At 34.9% G+C, this 24,963-nt stretch overlaps 1 protein-coding gene across 4 annotated transcripts in view; it reads right to left on the minus strand.

The window, feature by feature from the left end:
• The window catches only part of HYCC1 (hyccin PI4KA lipid kinase complex subunit 1), a 132,417-nt gene that overhangs the window by 17,835 nt on the left and 89,619 nt on the right, over positions 1 to 24,963 (minus strand). The window contains exons 11-12 of one of the 4 annotated variants that reach the window (XR_008420660.1): positions 14,452 to 15,981; positions 11,041 to 11,122 (exon numbers count right to left, since the gene is read on the minus strand). Coding sequence is in view for 2 of the 4 variants with exons in the window: in XM_053898425.1 (XP_053754400.1) it covers positions 15,407 to 15,981 (575 nt within the window). In the remaining 2 variants the exon portion in view is untranslated. The other 3 variants (XR_008420661.1, XM_019443587.2, XM_053898425.1) reach the window with 3 other exon arrangements.

The raw sequence follows: 24,963 nt of genomic DNA on the forward strand, positions 1-24,963 counted from the left end.
TTCTGAATATAGCAGTCTATATTAAGTTGATAGTCACTTAGTTTAGAACCCATTCTTGACTCCTCTCTTTCCCATGTTTTAGGTACATGGTGTCCTGCTTTTTGTCCTTTTATTTTGTGAGTCCCTTGACGGAGTTTTACAGATATACTTATTTTTACTGCTCTTGTGCTTCCTACTTTTTGTACTTTTACTTACGGTCTTTCCTTTCCACTCAAAGAATCCTCTTTAACATTTCTTGTAGGGCTGATTTAGTGGTCACGAACGCCTTTAAATTTTGTTTGGGAAACTCCTTATCTTTATTATAGCCTTTATCTTTATGATAGCCTTGCTGAACAGAGTATTCTTGGCTGTGGATTTTATTCCTTTTAGCACTTTGAATGTATCATCCATTACCTTCTCGCCTGCAAAGTTTGTTGAAAAATCCACTGATAGCCTTATGGGATTTCCCTTGTATGTAACAGTCTACTTTTCTCTTGCTTTTAAAAATCTCTCTTAATCACTACTTTTTGCCATTGAAATTATTATATGTCTTGGTGTGGACCTCCTTGGGTTGATATTGTTAAGGGATCTCTGTGCCTCCTGTATCTGAATTTCTGTTTCCTTCCCCAGATTTGAGAAGTTTTCAGGTATTTTTTCAAATAAATTTTCTGTCCCCTTTCCCTCTCTTCTTCTTCTGGCATCCCTATAACGTGAATGTTATTTTGCTTGGTAGAGTCCCTGATTTCCCTAAGTCTATTCTCATTTTACGTATTTTTTTTTTCTCTCACCTGCTCAACTTGATTACTTTCCATTGCTCTGTCCTCCAGATCACTGATTTATTCTTCTGCCTTCTCTAATCCACTATTTATTCCATCTAGTGTATTTTTATTTTCAATTATTGTGTCTTCATCTCTGATTCTTTTTTATCTCTCTGTTAATGGTCTCACTGTTGTCCTCCACTCTTTTCTCAAGTCCAGTGAGTATCTTTATGATTAGTTTAAATTCTCTATTAGATATATATTTCTGGTGTGGTTTTGTCCTATTCTTTCATTTTGGAAATATTCCTCTGTCTCTTTCTATACCTTTTTGTCTAACTCTCCAACTTTTCCTGTGTGTTTGGAGAGCCAGGTGCATCTCCTGCTCTTGAAATTAGTGGGCAGGGCACATTTTTAAAAAGATGCATGCTGCTCCTCTTCCACAGGAGACATGCAGCCTTTGCCTAGATTGGAGCCAGCTGGGACTGATCTGCCAATGCACATGCAGCAGGGTGCTCAGTTTTGACAAGATGAGGGCTGGTCTTCCATGGGAGGTGACTGCTGGCCACCACCAGGACCAAGACCCTGCAAAGTATCCGGTCAGGAGATGTAGTGTTGGCAAAGTTTGTGCTTGTCTTCTAGGGGAGGGGATGCACAGTGCAGCAACTGAGGTAAGCCCTGCAGGAAGGGCAGGACACAGTGTAAGCAAATTAGGTAATGAATGCCGGCACAGATTGGTTCCCACAGGTGGCCGTGTGTGTACCGTGGTGGTAGGGGAGGGAAATGGTGCCTGCTGGCAACTTTGTTCCTAAAGGAGTCTCCCAGAGATCTCTGTTCCTCTGGGACACACTCTGAGGGGAGTAACTAACTCCCTCCCCTATGCCCCAGGCATTTTTTCAAATTGCTGTTTCTCTGGTGTTTTTCTAGGTGCTGTTTGTTGTGCAGTCTCTTTAAGGGTGGGGACTTTCCTATCACCTTCCAGGCACTCCCAGGACCTAGCTAGCTGATTTTTAAAGTTCACGCTTTAAGTCCCCCTGGTTGTAAAAACTCACAAAATTCAGCACCTCTGGTTTTCAGAGCCAAATGTTATGGGGATTTGTCTTCCCCACAGGGGCTCCCCAATGTGAAGGTCTGTTTCTCTCCCCTCTCAGCAGTTTTGGCTATTTAGCTCCTGACCACATCTCCACCCCTCTTACTCTCTTTGATGCGGCCTCTTCTCTACATTTAGTTGTGGAATTTGTTCTGCCAGTTCCGGGTGTCTTCTGGATTATTTACACTGATGTGATTGTTGTCTAGTTATATCTGTGAGACAAGGTAGCTTAGGGTCCTCTGGAAGTCAAATTTCTGTTGTTTTAAGCCACATTTTTGGAATTTGTTATAGCAGCTCTAGGAAATTAATACACCAACCTTGAATTACTAGGGCAAATTCTTGTTGATCTTCTGCCTCATCATTATATCCATTGTTGAAAGTGGGCTACTGAATACACCTGAAACTAATATAACATTGTACGTTAATTATACTTGAATTAAAATAAACAAGAAAGCGGGGGTATTGAAGGCACAAACTCTTATTGAATTGTCTATTTCTCCCTTCAATTCTGCCAGTTTTTACCTCATAGATTTTGGGGGTTTGTTTTTAGTGAATATGTTTATAGTTGTTACATCTTCATGATGGATTGACACTTTTGTCATTATAAAATGCTTTCTTTGTCTCTTGTAACATTTTGTTGTTTTAACATCTAATGGTTTGATATTAGTGTAACCATTATGGCTTTCTTATGGTTGCTGTTTGCATGATATATCTTTTTTAGATCATTTTATTTTGAAATTTTTGTGCTTTTGAATCTAAAGCATATCTTCTGTAGTCATCATATGGTTTTATTTAATCCAGTTTAACAATCTGTCTCTTTTGTTTAGAATGGGTTGTTTAATCCATTCTCCAATCTGTTTACACATATATATTGAGTTCTTTTTTTTTTAAGTTTTTTTTAATGTTTGTTTATTTTTGAGAGAGAAAAAGAGAGAGCCGGGGAGGGGGGTGTGGGGGGTGCAGAGAAAGGCATAGAATCTGAAGCAGGCTCCAGGCTCTGAGCTGACAGCACAGAGCCTGATGCGGGGCTTGAACTTATGAACTGCAAGATCATGACCTGAGCTGAAGTCAGACGCTTAACTGACTGAGCCACCCAGGTGTCCCAAAACATGTATATTGAGTTCTTAATTTTAGGCTTTGCATTTTTCAATTGTACAATTTCAAATCAATTTTTTTAAAAAAAGATACTGGTTCTCATGAAATTCTCCATCTTGACTCATTAATCAAAGCTACTTCTAAGTCTGCCTCTGATAACACTAATAACTGGATCATCTGTGGATCTGGTTTTATTGCCTATTTTTCCTCATGGTTCTGCTCTTTGGTATTCTTTGTAATTTTTTACTTAATATTAGGTATTGTATATGATATACTGTACAGTCTCTGGATGTTACCTTCCTACAGAGGGGGATAACTCTATTCCCTGGTAGGAAGACAGTGTAGGCAAATCACATTAATCCAATCTATAATTCAGTGAATGTGAAACTAGATTGCAATGTTATAAGGTTTAATTTACTTTACTTGGATTCTTTCCTGTTCCTAAGGTGTAATTCTCAGAGTTCTTATATGAGATTCTGGAGTAGACACCAGTGCCTCTGTTGATGGGTTCTAGAATGTAATTTTTGCTTCATCAATACCATGATGCAATATACATTTTAAAAAATCTTTGTTTTGGCCTTCAGGTTTCTGCCTTTTTGTTTTTTTAAAAATCCTTCTGCTCTGACCAATCCAAGAATTCAGCAAATACTCAAGGGAGGGAATCAGCAGAGTGTGAGACTCACTTCTCTGAACCTTCCTGCTTTATGAGGATTTTAGGTCTCCCAAGTGCTGGTTGGCTCAATTATCCTAAACTTTTTATCTCTTCACTCTTGTGGGGTTGCAATAGTTTGTTTGCTTCTCTGATTCTTAGCAGTAACTTTCTTCCTTCTACCCAGATTTGTATCAAAAACTGGCAATCCTATAAAGGAAGACATAGCTGAAGAATGTTTACTCACTTCTCTGTTGTGTTGTAAATCTCCAGGACAACCCACAGGTTCAGTGATTCAGAGGGACTCACAGGACTCAGCATATGGTCCTACTCATGGCTATGCTTTATTATAGCAGAGACATACAAAGCAAAATCAGCAAAGGGGAAAAGTGCATGGGGTAAAGTCCAGAGAAAACCAGGCATAAGCTTCTAAGAATCCTTTCCCTGTGGAATCACACAGGATGTGGAATTGTGATAACATATGTGAATTGTTGTCTGCCGTGAACACTCGTTAGACTTGTTGCCCAGGGTTTGTATTGGAAGTTGGTCATAGGTACCTTCTGCCTAGCACGTATCATAATTACAGACCCCCAGAAGGAAAGTAGGTGTTCAGCATAAGCCATGTTGTTTGTGTAAATAGCTTACACTTAGTAAGCTACCTTCTCAGTTAAAGAATGGTAGGAACATTCCCATATTCCAAATTCGCAGATGCTAGCCGAAGACCAACCTCGCAAGCAGGGCTTTCTAAGGATAGTGTCTTGGGCCTGCTGTGTTAATTCTTTTCTGCATACCTTCTCTCTGAGCTTTTTGTTCTTAGAGTCTTGTTTGCCTAAAAGTTCTTAGATGGCTTCAAACACTGGTTTAAAATAATTTTATCCCATGTCACTTGTTATCATTGAATGTTGCTGTGCTGTACAAGTGTCTGGTTATTTTTTCTTCTCTGTTGGACATTTAATTTGAAAACTTACAGAACTTGAGGCTTAAGATGATGGTTTCTTTGTTTGTTTGTTTTTTCCTCCCACCAGGGAGTATTTATTTGTTTATTACTGGGCACCTAGGGGATTACTTTAATTCAATTTTGGGAGCTGTTATGATTTGAGGTTTCACTGAATTCCCTTTGTATGTGTGTAGGGGGGGTTAGTGTAACTTCAAGTCACTTTTACTTCTCTGATGGAGCTTTATGGGGTCTAGAACCCAAGCATGGGAGTTTTCTAAGTTCTCTCTCATAACTTGGTAGGCACTATCCAAAATTTGTCTTCCTAGCCTCCCAAAGGTAGTAAAACCACTGTTTATCCCCCTCTAGAATCAGCGAATATTTCCACGTAAGAAATGGCCCTAATGATGGGCTTGCCTTTCTAGATTTTTATATTTTAAAAAGATTTTTTCCAGATTATCTAGTTGTCCGTAGAAATTTTGATGTTAACTACATGGTTTGCCATTCCTGGAAGTGGAATTCCCCCTCTACCTTATTTCTTATGTAATAAGCTCCTTAGATGCAACATTTTGAGGAAAATCATGAAGGTGAATAGGGTGCTTAGCACTGCACACAGATATACAACATACAGGTAAGGCAAATCCAAATCCAGATTCACATTGCCCATTTTATGAGGAAAAATAGCGACCTCTCCATGAGAAAAGAGATTTAATTAAAATCAATCTGGTACTAACCAACTATTTGGTCACCCTAGGGCATGATATCTAAGGGATGGTCCCTCCTGCTTTCAGACTAGGCTTTTAGCAGTAGCAGCCGTCAGAGTAGCCTTGATGAAAGAAGAGCCATATTGTTGAAGTCCATGTATAGCCCCAATCTTTCCAGGATAGCCACGTTGTTCATAAGCTGATTGAACATGGATTGAGGTATTTAAAAAAAAACAAAAAACTGTCAACATCTTCAGAATCAACTTGACCATCTGCTTATGAAGCATCTCCTTCACAATAGGGCCTTTGCTTAGTATTTATGTGGGAAATGATTATTCTTACCATATGAGCCCATTTTGAGAAGTCCAACCATACGTTTACATTTACAATTAGTCCAACCATGCCCAAATTTTATCACTCATCTTCCAAGGTTACTACCATGGAATTTACCACCTGGTCAACATGAGTCATAAAATGGTGTAGACCTAGAAATCTCACCTTCTGTGCAAAGCAGACAACAAAAAATACTGCCCACATTTATTCTCACTGTAAGGAGTTCCTTTTCTTACTGTCCTCCACACCATCATTGACTGACGTTGAAGTACCACAGTCTATTTCTACCTAGTACTAGCATACTGCGCAGTACCACTTGTATAACCAGACTCAATTTTTTCCTCCTTGGTGAACTGGGAAATATAGTGTTCTCTTGCATTATAAGTGTATAGTTCATGGATTTGCTTGCTTGCTCTTTTTTTTTTTTTCTCCTTTCAAGCATCCTGCCTCATTAAATTCAACTTGATGGATGTAAATGGATATTGAAACAAGATTCTACACTAGAGTAGAATTGGAACAGAAGAGGAAGTGGTGACATGTTGTTCCTTAGGGTTATATTTTACAAGATTTGGAGAAGAAAATGTTAGTAAAAATTATAGTGTGGGGGCAAGATAGAAGTAGAAGCATCTCAGCTAAATGAGAAGAGTAAAAGTTTTAAGATAAATATACTACGAGCCTTCATGAGGCAGTAGTGGACCTGGGATACAAAGTTAAATATACTTGTAGCTTCTATAAAAGGAAGCAAGTGAAATAAGAAGTGAGGATTTATAGTGTTGAAGTTAGGTCTTCCCTACTTAATTTTCTGAAAAGTATAGACATCACTCATGTATACCATAGATACATAGATACCATATATACATGAGATTCCTCATAAAATGGGCAATGTGAATCTGGATTTAGATTTGCCTTACCTGTCTTTATGTTGTATATCTGTGTGCACCCTATTCACCTTCATGATGAAAAGAAAAGAATCTGATAGAAGAAAAAAATAAATTTCAAATGCTAGACCAGAAATATCTTCATGCTATTCATTACTTTAAGTAAAAAACCCATGATGTAATGTATCATAATTTGCTTCCCAAAGCAAATTTTTTTATGCAGATACACTTTAAAAAACCAAAGCAGTCAAGTTTTATAACTTTCACCTTTATCTCTGTGTGGATGTATGAAACAAAGGAGTTTCACATACTTCTCTTGAATCGAAGAAAAGTAACACAGATCTCCTATTTGCCACCCATTTACTGGATTGGATTCACATAGTATATAGTAAAACAAATCTTCATCTACTATCATATAATAGGTTTATACTAAACTAACACACAGGGCAATGGCCTAGTGTGGAAGAGTGTGAAGAGATAATTCTTGTGATGATGATTATGTTGGAGCACACACCAACTATGAGCCAAGTATGATATAGGAGTCAAGAAGCTTCAGAAGAAATCTTTGATATCTTCAGTAGAGCCATAAGAAGTCACTAAGGGACATTATGAATATGCTGTGTTTATAATATTGACTTACAATTTGAATAGGGAGAGATAAACAGATCTGAAACCATCAGTGTCAATGTGACCCAGATAAGACTTTAGCCCACCTATGTCAACAGGACTTAGTTGTTTATTCCAGGAAACCTTTGCCTAGGAAAGACAGGATTGTAAACTAGGCAAACAAAAAACAAACAGAAGCAGTCCCTAATTTTTTGTTTGTATAAGGAAATTCCTATAGGATGGAGACAATAATTTGCTTATCTGGACAAACAGCTGGCTTATCAAACAACAGTTTACCAAGACTTTTCAAGGCTCTTGCTTGCTGTGTCCACCAATCCTAAACCATTTCATTAACTTTGCCAAATCCAATCAGTTTTCTCTCTTGACAGACATGCCTCAAACCATTTGAGCACAGATCCCCAAGTTCTATCTATTACCTAATTTTCTGGCTCTGAAGCACAGCTATGCACATCAAGGCAGTGCACTCTCTTACTGCAGTCAGTTTTCATACTTAGTTTTACTTAATTAACAAGATCGCTTCAAGAAGTTTGTCCTTTCTCAACAACCTAAGTGTCCATTGATGGATGAATGGATGAAGAAAATGTATACAGCTAACTCTTGAACAATGAAGGGGTTAGGAGTGCTGACCTTCCCCATGCAGTCGAAAATCCACATATCACTTTTGAATTCCCCCAAATTTACTAATAGACTACTGTTGACCACAAATCTTACCAATAACATAAACAGGCAATTAACACATATTTTGTATATGTATTATGTACTGTATTCTTAAGATAAAGCAAGCTAGAAAAAAGAAAATGTTATTAAAGAAATCATAGGAAAGAAAGAATATGTTTATTGAAAAAATTTGCATATAGTAGATCCATGCAGTTCAAATCTGTGTTATTCAAGGGTCAACTGAATAACACACACACACACACACACACACACACACACACAATAGAATATTATTCAGCCATAAAAAAGGACACCTTGCTATTTGCAACAACATGGATGGGCCCTGAGGACATTATGCTAAGTGAAATAAAGTCAGAAGGTGGGGATAAGAGAGGGTAGGCAAAGTGGGTAAAGGGAATCAAAAGGTACAAACTTCCAGTTATAAAATAAATAAGCCCTGGGGATGTAATGTTCAGCATGATGCCAAAAGTTATTAATATTCTACTATATGTTTGAAAGTTGTGAACAGAGTAATCTTAAAAGTTCTCATCACAAGAGAAAAAAAAATCCTGTAACTATGTATGGTGGCAGATATTAACTAGATTTGTGATGATTATTTTGCAATATATACAAATATTTAATCATTATGGTACACGTGAAACTAGTATAATGTTATATGTCAATTATACCTCAACTTAAAAATTAATCTATCAATTAATTATTTTTTAAAAAGAAGTTTGTCTAGGGGCTCCTGGGTGGCTCAGTCAGTTTGGCGTCCAACTTCGGCTCAGGTCATGATCTCACAGTTTGAGTTTGAGCCCCGCGTCGGACTCTGTGCTGACAGCTCAGAGCCTGGATCCTGCTTTGGATTCTGTCTCCTTCTCTCTCTGCCCCTCCCCCACTTGTGCTCATGCGCGCGGGCGCTCTCTCTCTCTCTGTCTCTCAAAAATAAATAAATGTAAAAAAAAAGTTTGTCTTTTTTTTTTCTTAAGTTTACTTATTTTGAAAGAGAGAAAGCACGAGTTGGAGAGGGACAGGGAAAGAGAGAATCCCAAGCAGGCTCTGCATTGTCAGCAGGGAGCCCGATGCAGGGTTCGAACTCACAAACCATGAGATCATGACCTGAGCCAAGATCAAGAGTTGGACGCTTAACTTACTGAGCCATTCAGATTCCCCCAAAAGAAGTTCATCTTTCTACAAACAACTACCAGAGACACAAAGATAATCAATTCATTTCTCTCAGCTACTAGGCCAAATGTTAAGTTTGTATAAAAATTAACTGAGGAACTTGTAAGAAATATAGGTTGCCATGCTTCACACTTCAGTTGTTTTGATTCAGGGGGATTAATACAAGGCCCCAGAATCTGTATTTTAAAAACCACAAGTTTTTTCTAATGCATGCTATATTTAGATCATGCTTAGAAAAATAATGCTTTCCTCCCTGCATACCAGCAAACATATGTGTATATGTATTATTGTATATATACACACATATATAATATATACACGTTATACACTTGCTATATATGTATATAGAAACTTACCATACATACAAAACACCCATATTAAATGTTCCACACACTTCTTATGAAAATGGGATCACACACACACACACACACACACACACACACGTATGATATGTGTGTGTGTATGACATGATTTTTTTCAGGGAACATTATATAATACAATCTTTCTGAATCACCACATACAGATCTGCCTTGTTTTTAACAGCTACATTATATTCCACTATATGCAAGTACCATAATTTATCGAGTTCTTTATTATTGGTCATTTAGTTGCTTTGTTTTGTTTTGTTTTGTTTTTGCCATTATAAGCAATGCTGCAATGAATACCTTTACACATTTGTGCTAAAATTTCTGTAGAATATAAGGACTGGAATAGACACAGAAGAGTAGAATTGCTAGGTGGGAGGGTGTATGTATTTTAAAGTTGGATAGATCCTGCTGAATTGCTCAATGACTTAGTTGTATCAATTTACACTCCTGTGGTAAGTTAGCCGAAGATTGTTTTCCCCACACCTATACCAATACCAGTGTCAATCTCATTTTTATCTATCTGACACATAAAAAAAAATGACAAAATCTTAATTTGCATTTTACCATGTTTTTAACATCAGAATAATCAGCACTTGGTTTACCACCGAAACACAATTATCTAAAGTTCTACAAAACATATCACAATTTATTTTTGGAAAACTTTTATTTTTATGTTAAAAATTAACTCTCTCACCTGTAAGACAGATGGGATGAATGAATTTCAAATATATGTCCACTATGTAGTATTTACTTAGTACCTCCTTTTACCAAGTAATACAAAAGGAAAGTGAGAGTCATAGAGCTGTGTTCAAGCCCTAGCTTTCCCACCCAGCAGCTATGTGACCTTGGGCAAGTCACCTGCCCTTTAGAGAGCTTCAGTTTCCTCTTTTGTAAAATGGGGATTCTACTCATTTTGTAGAATTGGTTTGAAGATGAAATGAGATTATAATTTTAATTATATATATTAGCTATTACCACTGCCACAATAACAATGCACGGGAAATTAGCAAATGACTAGAATTGTTTGTAAAGGCCTTTCTTAACAATTACAAAATAATTATATCAGTATTACCAAAGTCAGATTCTTTGAGATCAGTCAACGATTTATTGGGATTACTAAAGTCACTAGGAGAATATATATTTCATAGGGCTAATATACTGCTTACAACATCACTGTTGTGCTTCTCTCCAAATACTTTCCTAATAGTTCAGGAAACATTTCCCAAATTACATAGTTCCTTAGCTAAAATGGAATTAGCCAAATATACAATCAAATCAACTACACACCAGGAACTTCTTTTCAAGTTTCTAAGACAGTCTTGTTTCTAAGCACACACAATAAAGCAATTCAAGTAATGCCATAGAGATTTCCTAGAGCCAATAAATGAAATTCGAAAATTTTATAGTAGTATAATATATTAGAGACTCCATCCTTCATTCTTTCCCAAAACTAATCCCAACCTAACTCACACATTCCTTAAATGGCTCAATACCCACTATGCAAAAAGTCCTATGTTCAGAACTAGGGGCATAAAACCTCTGTACTCAAGAGATAAAGACTCATATTAAAGATAAAAGGGCAAAGTTTTATTATCTATATTTGCCTGTGCTTCTGGTTTGATAAATAATGAGTCAATGGCACATGACCTACGGAGCTCATTTTCTCTTGGATGGACACCAATGAACTTACTTCCTATCCTTGGGCTGTGTAAAACATACAGCTGGAAATGAGATGTCATTGTCCTATGGCTTACTCCCAAAAGTTCTCAATGGCTCAACTCACCTAAGTCTTCCTCCTTTAACTTTCTTCCTCCACATCATGACTTTTGCAAAAATTTATGATGATTTTTAATGAGTAAAATGATCTGGAAAACATATTTTTTCAGTTTTTATTTCAATAAAACAAGAGGCAACACTGCTGTATAAAGTACTGCATAAGGACATTTACACAAATATACAAAACTTCAAAAAACTAAACTCCAGTTTATTTCCATAGCCTTAAAAATGTAGAGAGCACATAAAAATATGCAAAGTCATAGTTTATTCTTTAGGAATGTAAACTCCTGGAATACAATTAGAAACAAGTACATTTACTATGAAAAGATTAGTATCACTACAGGATTAGAAATAAAGATAAGCAGTACACAAAAAACCCTACATAAGAGAAAGCAAAGGTATGCAAAATAAGATCTTGAGTTTACTAAAAGAAACTTCATATTAAGACACAGGTACTCTAGATCTCTGCTATAAAAAAACACAAAAACATCTTCCAAAATGTTCACTGCTAGTCTTTTTAGATATGCACAAGTTACAAAATACATAGGATAACATATTTATGTTCTCTGATAAAGAATTTAACAATATTAAACATAAATGTGAATAACTCAAGTACTGAGTATAATTTTACTAAGCAACTAATCTAAAAATATAAATTTCATGCTAAGTAAAGGACTAGAGAGTTTATATTTTTTATCCAAAGACTGGGAAGACACTATTATACATTTATTTCTATCTACAATGCTTAACTTAAGTGCCCATCAAATTATTCTTCTCTTTAATGGCTTTTTAAGAAACATTTTTTGTTATATTATTTATGATATAGATTTCCTTGATGTGCTTCCCTTTAACAAAGTGTAAATTTATTGTGCCTATAGAGTCAAATGTTAAAGTCTTATTTTAAATATCTATTTAAAATTATGTCTCAGAGTACAATTTTTTTCTCTATAATTTAAATGTAAAGGTTTTAACATTGTAATTTGAGTCTTCCAAAATAGGCAAAATCCCTTAAAACTGGTATCATTTTTATCTATTTTGGTTTAAAAAACATATTTCCCTCTAACTTTTTGTTTTGTTTATTAAGCAGTTGCTTCATAATTGAAAAGGGCAACAAAATACTGCTTTTTCAAAACAAACTTTGTCATCATTTAAGGACTGAGAATTTCTACCCTTCAAATCTACAGAGCTGCCTCAAAAAGTTCCATGGTGGAGTACAAGGGGTTCCAGGGTGCTCACCTGTCCTAGGTCCTCTGGGGACACTCCCTTGAACTTGATTCCAAAGGCAAGTCCCTACTCAATTCCAAAGGCAAATGCTGGGACCTACCTTCACTAGAATACCCCAGGTAGTTGAGTAGTTGAAGAGTGAGAGGTTGGGTAATTTTAAGACTCCCTAATGGCTTAAAATGTGGAATGGAACTATCATTTTTGTTCAGATCCTTTGAACTATGGGGTGCAATTTCCCATTTGGGGCAGAATCCTTTTTGTGATAAAGATATAGAGGAGATCTGTGACCAAATGGTTACATTAGCATCTTTGTGAAAAAATGACCTAAAAAAGTCACCCCAACTTTAAAATCTGGAAAGCTGAGTAAGAGGGATAATTTTAATTGTTACCATAGTTAGCATTTATCCAATATTTATAATTGCTATAAAAATTTTCAAATGTATAACCCTTATTTGAAATAGTATCAAAGGTGCTATTAAATAATTTTACTGTCAACATAACTTCCAGGAAATCAACTCGTGCAAATCACTTGAAACAAAAATTCAGAACCACTCCACTAAGTAAGCCTTCAGAGTTCTTTAAAGAATATACACATGAAGATTTGTTGTGCATTGTATAAAACGGTGGTACCTCTTTCATACTTAAAATGGTAGGCATCTACAGCTCTGATTCCATTTATAGTTAATATGAAAAATATAAAATGTTATAATTTTATTGTAAAAATAAATGAAAATCATTAAAAATTTAGAAGTAAGGATCTAATAAGTGTCATAGACACTATTAAAAATTTATAAGCTATTAAAAACAATGAAGATTATAATATTTAGTATCTAACATATTTGATCTAGTGTTGTGAGACCACTGAAAATTCCAAATATTAGGTAGGTAATTTGTACTTTTGATACTCTCTTTTTAAACTTTAATGCACATAAAAATCACTTAAGGATCTTGTTAAAAGGCAGATTATGATTCGGTAGATTAAAAGTGGCTCTGAAATTCTACATCTTTAACAAGATGCCTAGTGATGCCAATGCTACTTACTGGTCCTCAGACTGTAGGAGTAGCAATGATCTAGAATAATACCAAAATGAGGTTCCATTACAGCAGTTGATCATTAAAATCTGATCTCTCATTTCTGCCAGCTGTTTCCTCAGATTTATTCTACGTTTCCTAAGCACTTGACTTGCTTAAAAGGCCAATCTTCTAAAATTAATTCTTAAGACTATTAATATTGTTAGTAGCTATATGCCTGAGGGATTTTTTTTGTTAAAGAATTAGAAAAAGACAAAAGGAAATTCACAGTGACATTTTACAAATATTTTAAATTGTACACAGGATTCCTGTTAAATTAATACAATATCAAGTTTCACGGTCTAGTCTTACCTTTTTTTTTTCTTTTTCTTTTTTAAACTACAGTTTATGGCAATAGATCTTATTCCATTTCTATTAGTGGAACTAAAAAACTCAAATTCACTTCTAATAAAAGCCATATTCTATTCAAGATTAATGAATGAAAACTAGTTCATGCTTTTTGAAGATTTAAATTTAAAATGGTAGCCAAAGCAGTTATGATCAAAACTGCATTCATAGCGTATGCTTTAGCACTCTTTAGGACATACAAATTTTTCACATTTGAGCTCTGCATAAGCAGGCACAAAAGGAAAACTAACATTTTCTGTGCAACTACAGCTAGGGACTGTGAATAAGGAAACCACTGTGCATTAATAGTGAAGGAGACAAAGAGGGGACAGACAGGCCTTCCCTCCCAGTCAACTTACCCTTATCCTCAGCCCTGCTTTCTTTCTCTCCCCCTGAATTATTAGTTACGTACATTTGATTTACAGGGAGCCTTGACCACAGCTAAAAGGACGAGCACTAGCAAATACCACATTTTACATCTATCTAGAGGTCACACAGTTCTCTACAGCTACATACAAGTTTGTTTAGCTTCTGCCATATTGCCTTTTTTATTTTTATTTTTTGGTTGGGGCCAACTACATTGATTATTCTTTCTACCATGACAAGAACATTTAAACTAGGCCTGTTCACAAACAAATTATTTAACTTCTTTCATATTTTACAATTCTAAATTTAAGAGCACAAACATAAATAAACCTAAATTAATTACATAAATGTCCTTTGTCCATATTTCATTATGCTTTCTTTCATGACATTTTAGAGATGAAAAATTTACCTAATTTCCTTCATTTGCTGACAAACAATTCAATATTATATGGTTGACACCGGTGTCTTGAGAGCTGTGTTGCACGATTTACGATGATTTCCAGGAAGACTTCAATGATGTATACTTTGAATTCTAGGAAACCAAACTACCTAGGATTTCCAAAGTCAAGCAGCAGGGTAAGTCAGCTTCATGGCTGATTACGTTTTAGGAATTGAAAGGGATTTTCACCTGCTAAATCCAGATCAAATACTTCAAAACGACACATCTACTGGCAATCTGATTTTTATATAAAAATGTTCCAAAGATAACAACAGAAATCCCTCTACCCTTCCCCTGGAATTACATAATAGTCTAGGTACTGAGTTACGAGGCTTTTTCCAGTGCTTTATATAAATGATTCCACTAATCTTAAGGACAATCTGATTACAAACATTTTTATCAGGCACTTTTCATACACATCATTCTTGTTTTTTTAACATGCCTGATTTTCAGACTGCCCTGTTGTGCAGTCAGCGACAGAATTCCTGGAGTTGCACCCTCTGCCTCCTTTCAAAAACAGCTCCCATGCATGAGATTCCCTTTTACACTGAAGGCCAAACATACAACTACCAAAATAGGAGTTATTAAAAAATAAGAACTCACAACCTCACATGAGATGTCCCCAATTTGATCAGACAACTTGCCAAAATGTATTGTGACACTGACCATCTTAGACCATAGAAACAAATAAGAAAGAAAAAAAAAGACTCAAATCAAGGGGGGAAAATACACCCAAGAAATAACAGAACCACGTTTGACCTTATTACAACCTACACGTTATTCCCTTCATAAGGTCAAGGTAGCCTTTAGAATTTAAGACACAAGGGCTCCCGTCTGGGACAGGGATAAAAGACGATGGGTGCTTTCATAAAGAAGCAGAGTCGTATTTCTAGATTCATTAGTTAGGTGGGAAAACTATTACAAATTAATCTGTAGACAAGGTAATGCTGATACTAGGAGGTCTCTGCTGACCTGATGGATGCTTCACTGGAAGTTCAGTCCTTTCAGAAACGTAAATAAGCTTTTCTTCTTGGAGACTACAAGCAGAAAACCTATTGGCATCTGTCCCAGGCCCACAGCCAACAGCAGATGATGGGTTATGTGGGACTGTGACACCACTGACTTGTTCAAAGGATTTACTGAATACAGTTGCAGCTGTCTTAGCCAAACCATGGCTACAAGGTTTAGGCAGAGATTGGCTGGTAGTTAATGTCAGTCTCTTCAAAGAGAGAAGCTCAAGATTCTCACTTTGGGCTCTCTGAGTTTGTTTTCGGGCAAAGTGGTCTTTGCAAGACTCCCCTGTGGTTTCTTTTTCTTTTCCTCCCGTTTTGCTTCCTCCTGACCGTCTCTGAGTCTTTCCTACACTTGTCTTGTTACTAGAATTGTTACTACTGTTTGATAAACCCGATTGGCTAGTACTAGACGCAGCCCGGGAATAAAATCCCTCGTCAACTTCAGATATCTCCATGAGTTCTTCTTGACCTGTTAATTCTGTATTTCCTAAACAAAGAAATAATAAAGATTAATTAATATTAAGTATCTTAAATAATTCTTATTTCATGATTAATACCAAATCAATGATACTTTAAACTTTAGCATAATTACATAAAACAACCCATTATAGACCGAAATTAAAGGATAAATTGAAACATTGTATAAAATGTAAAAAATAGTTCATTGTAACTAAATAAGAGTAATTTAGAGTGTATTAAACAAAAAGCATGCCATAACACCCCCGCCCCCCATGTTTTAAGAAAGATTTCTCTTCTAGTTCATGCAAAAGATCAGAAACAATTAAGGAAAATATCACACAGTAAAACTAGGGGTAAAGTCTCCCCAAGTAGCAAAGCAATATAAAATCGAAGCTCTTACCAAGGAACTTTAAAAAAATGGTATTAAGATATTTTAAAGATTTTTTTAAAGGTTGCATTCTACATTCTAGATTATTTTACAAAGATTAAAAAAAATAGACCCTAAGTATCACAAGTTCAAACTTGTTAAAATTCTATATACATTATCCTTCAAATCAAAGATGTTAAAAATATAAAGATAAAATATAATTTTAGATCTCAAAATATAAGCAGAAAATTACTGTGGAAGTAATCTTCTGCCTTAGTTTTTATAACAGTTTATTCAGAGAAAATATAGGTACGACCATTCCAAAGAGCATTAGATCATTGAGAAATTGTGGTGCATAATTCATGCATTTTGATTATTAGATGACATGCAAAATTTCTGTGACTGTGCAACTGTTGCTTAAGACATGCAGCAGTGGCCCTGTGCCATGAGATACCTTGGAGGGCAGCTAGAAAGTGCTCTGCTAAAACTGCACTCTGCCAGGTGAGTTTATTCCATCCTCCATCATTTTTCTTACAGATTTTTGCCTCCTGATCTCTGGCAAGCCTTTGCTCTCAGTTCTAGGATCTGTGGCTGTTTCCTGCACACCCTGTATATGCTGAGCATCAATCTCTCCTAGTGTTCTGCCTTTTTCCCCATTCCCGGTTCTCTCTCCGGCCACATTTGTGACACTAATCTCAGGAATGACAAGGATGCCCAATTCACTGGTATCATTACTGTTGTCAGGTTGCTCTAGAATTGAAGATGATAAGACAAAATGATGGCTGAAAACAAAACAAACTAAAAATGCAAAACAAGAAAAACAAAAGATCCCAAACAAAAATTGGACAACTGAATGTTATGAATTAAGCCAAATATCTGCACTGTGGAAATTTCCATAATTTTCATTACTTTGACAGTACTGGAAACAGCAGGGTCATGTTCTTTAATTTTAAATGACAATGAAAAAACTCACGGAGCATCAATTCATGTTCTGCATTTTTTCACACACACATTTGACACGGACCATGAAACACTAATTTTTTTGTAAATCAAAATAGAATTTCTATTGTTTAAAGATAGTATTGTAACCACTGGAACTTAGGTCAAGCCCTGGGCAAATGTTCCAGGATGTGCAGCCAAAACTCTGGCTCTTGTCAACATTAGGAACCAAGACACCTAGGAATTCCCCTTGTACATTTAAAATTCTATTTTTTTAATTAAATTACAATGAGGCTGACTTAATAAACTAAAAAATTGGGAAAATGATTATTCACTCATAATATCAAGGTTACTAATGCTGCAAGTCAGTTTTTATCTCACACACCAATCATTGTGTGTATTAGTAAATATTAATGCAGCTATAATACAATTAAATATTCTATTCCTTCAGATTTGTACTCACACCATAAATTTAGGTCAGCCTATAACAGTTCATTACTAAGCTGGAGAGAAATAAAAATGGATTGGAAAAACAACTTGGCTGTTGGTCCTTTATTCTGAAAATAGCCATTGTAATCAAAACAAAGGAATGGAACTCCTAACCAGCTAAAACTTGTGAACATTTTATTCTGTGTCTTAAATCACAAAGCATGGCTTTATTTAAAGTTGCCAAGGAAATATCTGTAATAAATGGAAAAAAATAACATAAATATATCTACCATGGGTCATAATGAAAATTAAAGTTCAAAACAACACAAGACTATGTAAAACAGTACATACTCTTAAAAAAACGTGGAACACAAATCTGTTTGAGAGATACTACCTACTACTTTCAAATGTTCCTCATGATAGGATTATCAAGCTCCCATTCATGGTGCTAAAGCATGTGAAACAATAATAGGTAGTAAAAGAATGGAGGCCAGAGCCACATACTCTTAAGGGTCTCAAACTTTGCTACACACTGGTATCACCTGGGAGTCTTTAAGAACTACTCCTACCAGGCTCTCAAGCTAGACATTTTGATTTAATTAGTATGAGGTATGACCTAGACATTGGGATTTTTAAAAGGTCCTAGTGACTAATGTGCAGCAAAGTTTGAGAACCAATGCTCTATTCTAACAAATTCTTTCAAATTTTGAAAACTTAAAGCAAAAGTTATTATGAATGTCCTAGGTACTTCATACCCAGCAGCAATACGCACTTCAGGAGGTCCTTGAAGCTTCATGTTACCCTGGGCTGGGGGGCCAATGTGCTGGTATAATAATTTCCCATTTACTTAGAGCTTCACAAACCTCTGACTAGAGGTTCTCTAAATGAAATGTTTATTTCCTAAACAGGCCAAAGCATGTTAGTGAGGTAGTTTTACCTCAATGAGATTAAAAAATTCCAACAGAGCCTATTTCCCCTTGCTAATAGCTATCTTCAAAGTAAAGGCAAGTAAAAATCTGAGGTAAATGACAGAAGCCACTGCAACTGAGAGTAAAATCATCATGGCGCTGTTGGGTGACAGGCAAGACCTGTCCATTTATGTTATAGAAGCTTTTTCACAAAAGATCTATTAAAGGGACTATCTAGTCCAAAAAAATTATGAACTGTAGAAATATCCAGACATAGCAAAGCCAATGAATACTAAAATTTAACAAATTTTAAAAGATATTCATTGGTGGCCTAACAGAATAAAAAACAACACAACTTACATTTGAACGGCAGTAAACAGATTTTTTTTGGAGTATTTGGGTATATTATTCAATTATATTCTCTCCCATTTACAGACAAGGAAACTGAAGTTCAGAAAGAGTTAACTATTCAGCGGGTAAGCTAAACAGCAAAATCTTTTGACTCCAAATGTCAATTCTAACATACTATAGTCTAACTCTAACATATTATAGTCTAACTCTTCAATTCATTCAAAATCAATTTGAGTTAAATTCTCAGGAAAATTACAGAATAAAGATAACTACATAACTCCAACATTTGCTACATGATTTTGCTCTCTGTTTTTTCTCCAGTTTCTTCCCCCACATGTGACCCAATCCCCCTGCACACGCTTTCTTACCAGTCTTGCTATTCCCTAGACCTGGAATGCTCTTCCCCACATAGCTACTTCCATGGCTCATCTCCTTACTTCTTTCAGGTCTTTTCTTAAAAATCTCCTTCTCAGTGAAACCTTCCCTGATCATCCCATCAAGTTTCAATGTCCCCCATATTTCATACACTCTCTTCTCTACTTTGTTTATTCTCAGCACTTAATCACTCTCTAATACAATTATTTATGTATCATGTCCCACGAGGGCAGGGACTTTCGTCTGGTCACTCCTGCATACCTTGTACCTGAGAAAGTAGCTTGCATATAGTTGGTGCCCAATTAACATTTGCTTGATAAATTAAATGAATGTCCTGTTACATGGTGATATTATTATTAAAAACAATAAAGGTGAAAAATCATGGAGAAGACATGACAAAGGTAAACTAGGAAAGTGTTACCTGACTACATAAAAAGAAAAAAATTATATACAGCTTATGCTAATAAGAATTTTTAGATGGCAGAGAAAAGCAAAGTCTCTTTTGGAAAAGTGAAGTAGCCGCTTCTAAATGCAGGTTTAGTAAAATGCTTAATAATGTCCAAAATATACATTTTTTAAATTTACAGTTCATAATAAATTATATTATGCTCTAGATAAAATAGCAAAGGAGAAGAAGTTAATCTTTCTTTAAGAAAATTAGAGAGGAGATGTTTTAAGGGAATAAAGGTATTAGAAAATAGAACATAATATTTGAAAGCCCAGAATCTAATGTTAAATCTATGCAAAAGGTGTCATGGTTGTTCTATGCCTATAAAAAACAATACTTACATTTGACTTCAAATAATTCGAAAAGTTCAAAAAAGATCCAAAGAGAAATGTCTCAAAGAATAGTTTATTTGTATAACCTCTACAAACAGGTAAACTTCTCCCCACATACAGAAATAAGGAGAGTTAAAGAATACTTTAAAAGACATTTCCAAATTGGTTCTCAAAGGCACTCAAATCATTTCTCCCTATAAAATTTCTTCCAGCTTTGAGGAAAAAAAAAAAGGTAAAACAAATTGCAAATATCATTAAAACTGATCACGAAAAGTTGTGATTTCCCTCATATGTAATCTTATAATCCCAAATATCTATCCCATTACATCACTCATGAAGCTCCTTATCCTAGCTATAGCTTTTTTTTTTTTTTATGGCTTCCCTATTTACTAAAAGTGACAACTTAAATAAAGGAATATCATTTATCCATAGACTCTACACAGCTTTGTACTAAGACTACTTTGTAAGTCAAAAGGAATCTGGTTATGACCCAAGGCACTTACAGTATTTTATAAATATGTGTGAAAATAATAAAACAAGCCAAAGCTTTAAAAATTAACCTAGCCTTTAAACATCTGCATCATGCCATTTTGACATTATGAAAAGTATTTTTGAGTAAGCTCTAAAATAAAGTGATATACATTCCTTTGCAATTTATAAGATATAAATATTTTAAATGTCATAATATATTTGAACAGCTTCATACCTTTTAATCCAGTCAGTTTATGTTTATAATTTATCCTATTCAGTAGAAGAAAAATGCTATCTATAGAGATTAAGCTATTCATTGCAGTGTTATCTATAATAGCAAAAAGTTAGAAACAAATTATTTAACATGTTAAGGAAATGGTTGAATAAATGATGGAATATCAAGTCAATGTGGTATTATGTAGCCATTAAAACAACTGGACTTACTAGGAGAACTTAGGAAAATGCTTGACAACATTAAATGAACAAAAGCAAAACATCAAAAATTTTAAATAGAGCACAACTATGAAAAATACATATACATATGGAAAAACCTATAAAATGATAATTCTTTAAGAATTGGGATTATAAGTGAATATCCCTCTACTCAGTTTACTATCATGTTGTTACAGTGTTTTTCAAAAAAAGAAGGAATGAATTGCTCAGTCTATATTATAAATTTCTTTATCATTCATTCACTCACTTATGCATTCAACTACTATGTATTGAGCACCTATTATATGCCAGACAATGTTTTAGATGCTGGGGATACAATGGCCAACCAAAGACCCTGCCCTCCCAGAGCCTACACTACAGTATGGGAATTAAGGAAACAACAGAATTTTAGATGGAAAATGCAGTGAAGAAAATAAGCATAATGGGAAAGAGTAAAGGAGGATGGTAGGGGAGAAAGTCTACTTAAGATGAATGGTCTGGGGAGACCTCTTTGAGAAAGGGATATTTGAGATGTGATCTGAATGATGAAAAGTCACTGTCTACATAATGATGTGGAAGAAGACAGTTCAAGCTGGCACTTTCTTCTCATCTTTCAAACCTCAGCTCAAATATCTCAAATTACTAGTATGAACCTCCTAAGACAGAAATGGCTTAGTGTGTTGAAGAATTAGAAAGTAAGATGAGTCTGGTCTTCACTTCAGGTCAAAGTGATAGGCAAGATACCATATCACCTATGCCAAAGTGTAGACCTTGTATTTTGTTCTGATTGCAATGGGCAGCCATTGACAGGTACACAGATACACTGTGTGTATTTTATTAGCATTTCTTATCAACAGAAGTCATACTTATGTAACACAAAATATTGAGTATGAAGCGTGCCCTGGGTTAGAAAAAACAGCACTGTAACAATCTATAGCCTGGGCCAGTAATTTGCAAGGCAGATTAGAAGAAATCAAAGCTTCCATAGAAACACGGAATAAGGACCCTGCAGTTAATGAGCTGCAATCTGAGTAAAGACATCAACAAACATTAAGACTTAGAAATATGGGTCCTGAAGCCAGAAGTAGATGTTCCAGATAAAAAAGAGCAGTCTGGGGCACCAAGAAAAACACAGTATGGACTGGAATGATTTATTTTTTTAATTAAAAAAAAATTAATGTTTATTTATTTTTGAGAGAGAGACAGACAGAAACAGAGCATGAGCACGGAAGGGGCACAGACAGAAGGAGACACAAAATTGGAAGCAGGCTCCAGGCTCTGAGCTGTCAGCACGGAGCCTAATGCCGGGCTTGAACTCATGAGCCATGAGATCATGACCTGAGCTGAAGTTGGATGCTTAACTGACTGAGCCACCCAGGTGCCCCTAGAATGATTTATTTATAAACATCCTGCTTAGGAGCTATTGCCTGTTTCCTTAAGTAAATATCAGTCAAGTCTTTAGCTTTTGTTGCGTATATAGGAAATGATACAATTCTTCTTACTGAGGCGGATACAGTCATTCTCAGTAACTTCTTTTGTTGTCCTTATTAAGTCTCAGGTTAAAAAAAAATCTCTTTGAGATGTGCAACACATGGATGCTGCCAGAACAGGTGAATCCTTCATGATGATAAAAAATCCTCATGACCAGACATACCAAAACCAGGTAAGCAACATGTATTACAAAACTATCTATAAAAGCTTTTTTCTTCTTCTGTGTGCAATGTGTAACAAATGCTCCTAAAAGTGTGATGGTTGGGGAGCGGGGGTAGGAGGAAGGGCAGTGCTCAATGATAAGTAACAATAATAAATAATAAAATCCTCAACCATAGCAAGAACTCTTCCTTAATGGAAGGCCTCCTTAACAAAAAATGTAGAACACAATGATTTACAAATAAGTGTTTTTGCCTCATAAGACCAATAATTTTGAAATATTTTGCTACCCTGTGTAGAAAAGCATTTTTATTTCATTTTCCCTAGAAATAGACTAAGATTTTTTTGTTTTCTTCTAAAGTTGGCTAAGCCAGGATATCTGAGGCTTTTCTCTTTCAACCTAATGTTTATTTATATGTGTCAATTGTACAACATGATATTTTAGCTCTGGCTAATCTGTCCTTTTTCTTGTGATCATCTAATATTTCCTAATATTTTATTTTGTCCTCCATGACCATAAAGATTCATACCAAGAGTGCCAGTTAAAATTCACGCAGAGCTAATTTTGGTTAGAAAGAAATGCTTATTTTTGGTCCAAATGTTTTATCATCTATATCAGGAAAGAAAAATTTATTCCTCAAATAGTATTTTAGAATCTGAAAATAATGGAGCATCTCAAAATGATTCTAAAAACATTTCAACCTTTTTATAAAACTGCCAGATCATTTTTTCTAATTTCCTTAACAAGTAAGGCAACTTTTAAAATAAATACATAAGCATTATACATTTCTATCTACAGATGTGAAATTCCGATAACCAATTCTTAAGAGTTTGCTATGTTTGGTTTAAAATTATGAGTTCTGTGTTTCTCAAAATGCTTTCATAACTATTAGCAATTTTGTTTCTCCTCAATTGAATGTTTTTCTCATAAATTCATAAAATCAGATTCACAAAATAAATGTGACATCTCAAGACTTATGACATTCATGGGGCGCCTGGGTGGCTCGGTCGGTTAAGCGTCCGACTTCGGCTCAGGTCATGATCTCATGGTCCGTGAGTTCGAGCCCCGCATCGGGCTCTGTGCTGACCGCTCAGAGCCTGGAGCCTGTTTCAGATTCTGTGTCTCCCTCTCTCTCTGCCCCTCCCCTGTTCATGCTCTGTCTCTCTCTGTCTCAAAAATAAATAAACGTTTTAAAAAAATTAAAAAAAAAAAAAAGACATGACATTCATAATGTCATAATATAGGAAGAGTCTACCTTAAATGTTTGGAAATATTTACAAATAATTATTTTCTAAAATATTTAACTGAAATACACTTCTTATAATTATTCAGACTTGTTCAACAGTTAGATATTTAGTGATAATCAAATTAATAATAATTTCTATATCAATAAATTATTTTCCAACATGAACTGCATCTTTTTATTGTTCTTTTTCTTTTCTCATCTAATATGTTAGTACTAAACCACTAGAACAAATTAGAACAAATCACACTTTTCATCATTTTTAAAAAGTATAATCACAGATCTCTTTGAATTTTGCTATAATCATTTAAATTTATTTAAATATCCATTAAATAGAAACTTAATGCTAAAAATGTGATCAAACTGCTATAACATGAAACTTCACTTTTTTAGACTTAATCTATGTAAACTGTATTTTATTTTATTTTTCACTTAAACATTTCATATAATTTATTAAGTACCCTAAAATCCTCAGTGTACTTATTTTGTATTATTAAGTTGAAGACTTAAATATATATGTAGTTCTTTTTTTTAGTTCTTTTTCACTACTTAAAACTTTGTATTGTTGACTAAATCAAAGTCATGAAATACAATGTTATAAAAGGACCTAATTTATAAATACTGTTCTTATTATTGATACCTACCTGGGCAAACAGTTGTAACAACAAATAAATGAGAAATACAAATTCAATCTATTCTATTTTCATGTTAATTTGGGATTAAGTGAGACAATAGGTATTAAAACAACCTTCTAAAAAGTCCAGACTGTAACAGTAATATAAATGTCAGATTAGGATACTATACTTCAGGGCTGCAAAAATTACCAAAAAAAAAAAAAAAAATCATTAAGTTGGTTGTTACTATTATATAACACATGTATACTTTTGTGTCTGATACTTACTCACACTAAATGTTTATCTCAAATTGAGAAAATCCAAACTATAAGTTTCAAAAAACATCATTTTATGGGAAAGCTCAAATATAGGACCATGCGAATAGCAAGCTAGCTAATAAAAACTTATCAAGAATACAATTATGGTGTAGCTAATGAAACAAATTAAATA

This window comes from Panthera pardus, unplaced genomic scaffold (genome assembly GCF_024362965.1).
Source record: "Panthera pardus isolate Hobbes unplaced genomic scaffold, ASM2436296v1 HiC_scaffold_8, whole genome shotgun sequence".
NCBI classification, from domain to species: domain Eukaryota; kingdom Metazoa; phylum Chordata; class Mammalia; order Carnivora; family Felidae; genus Panthera; species Panthera pardus.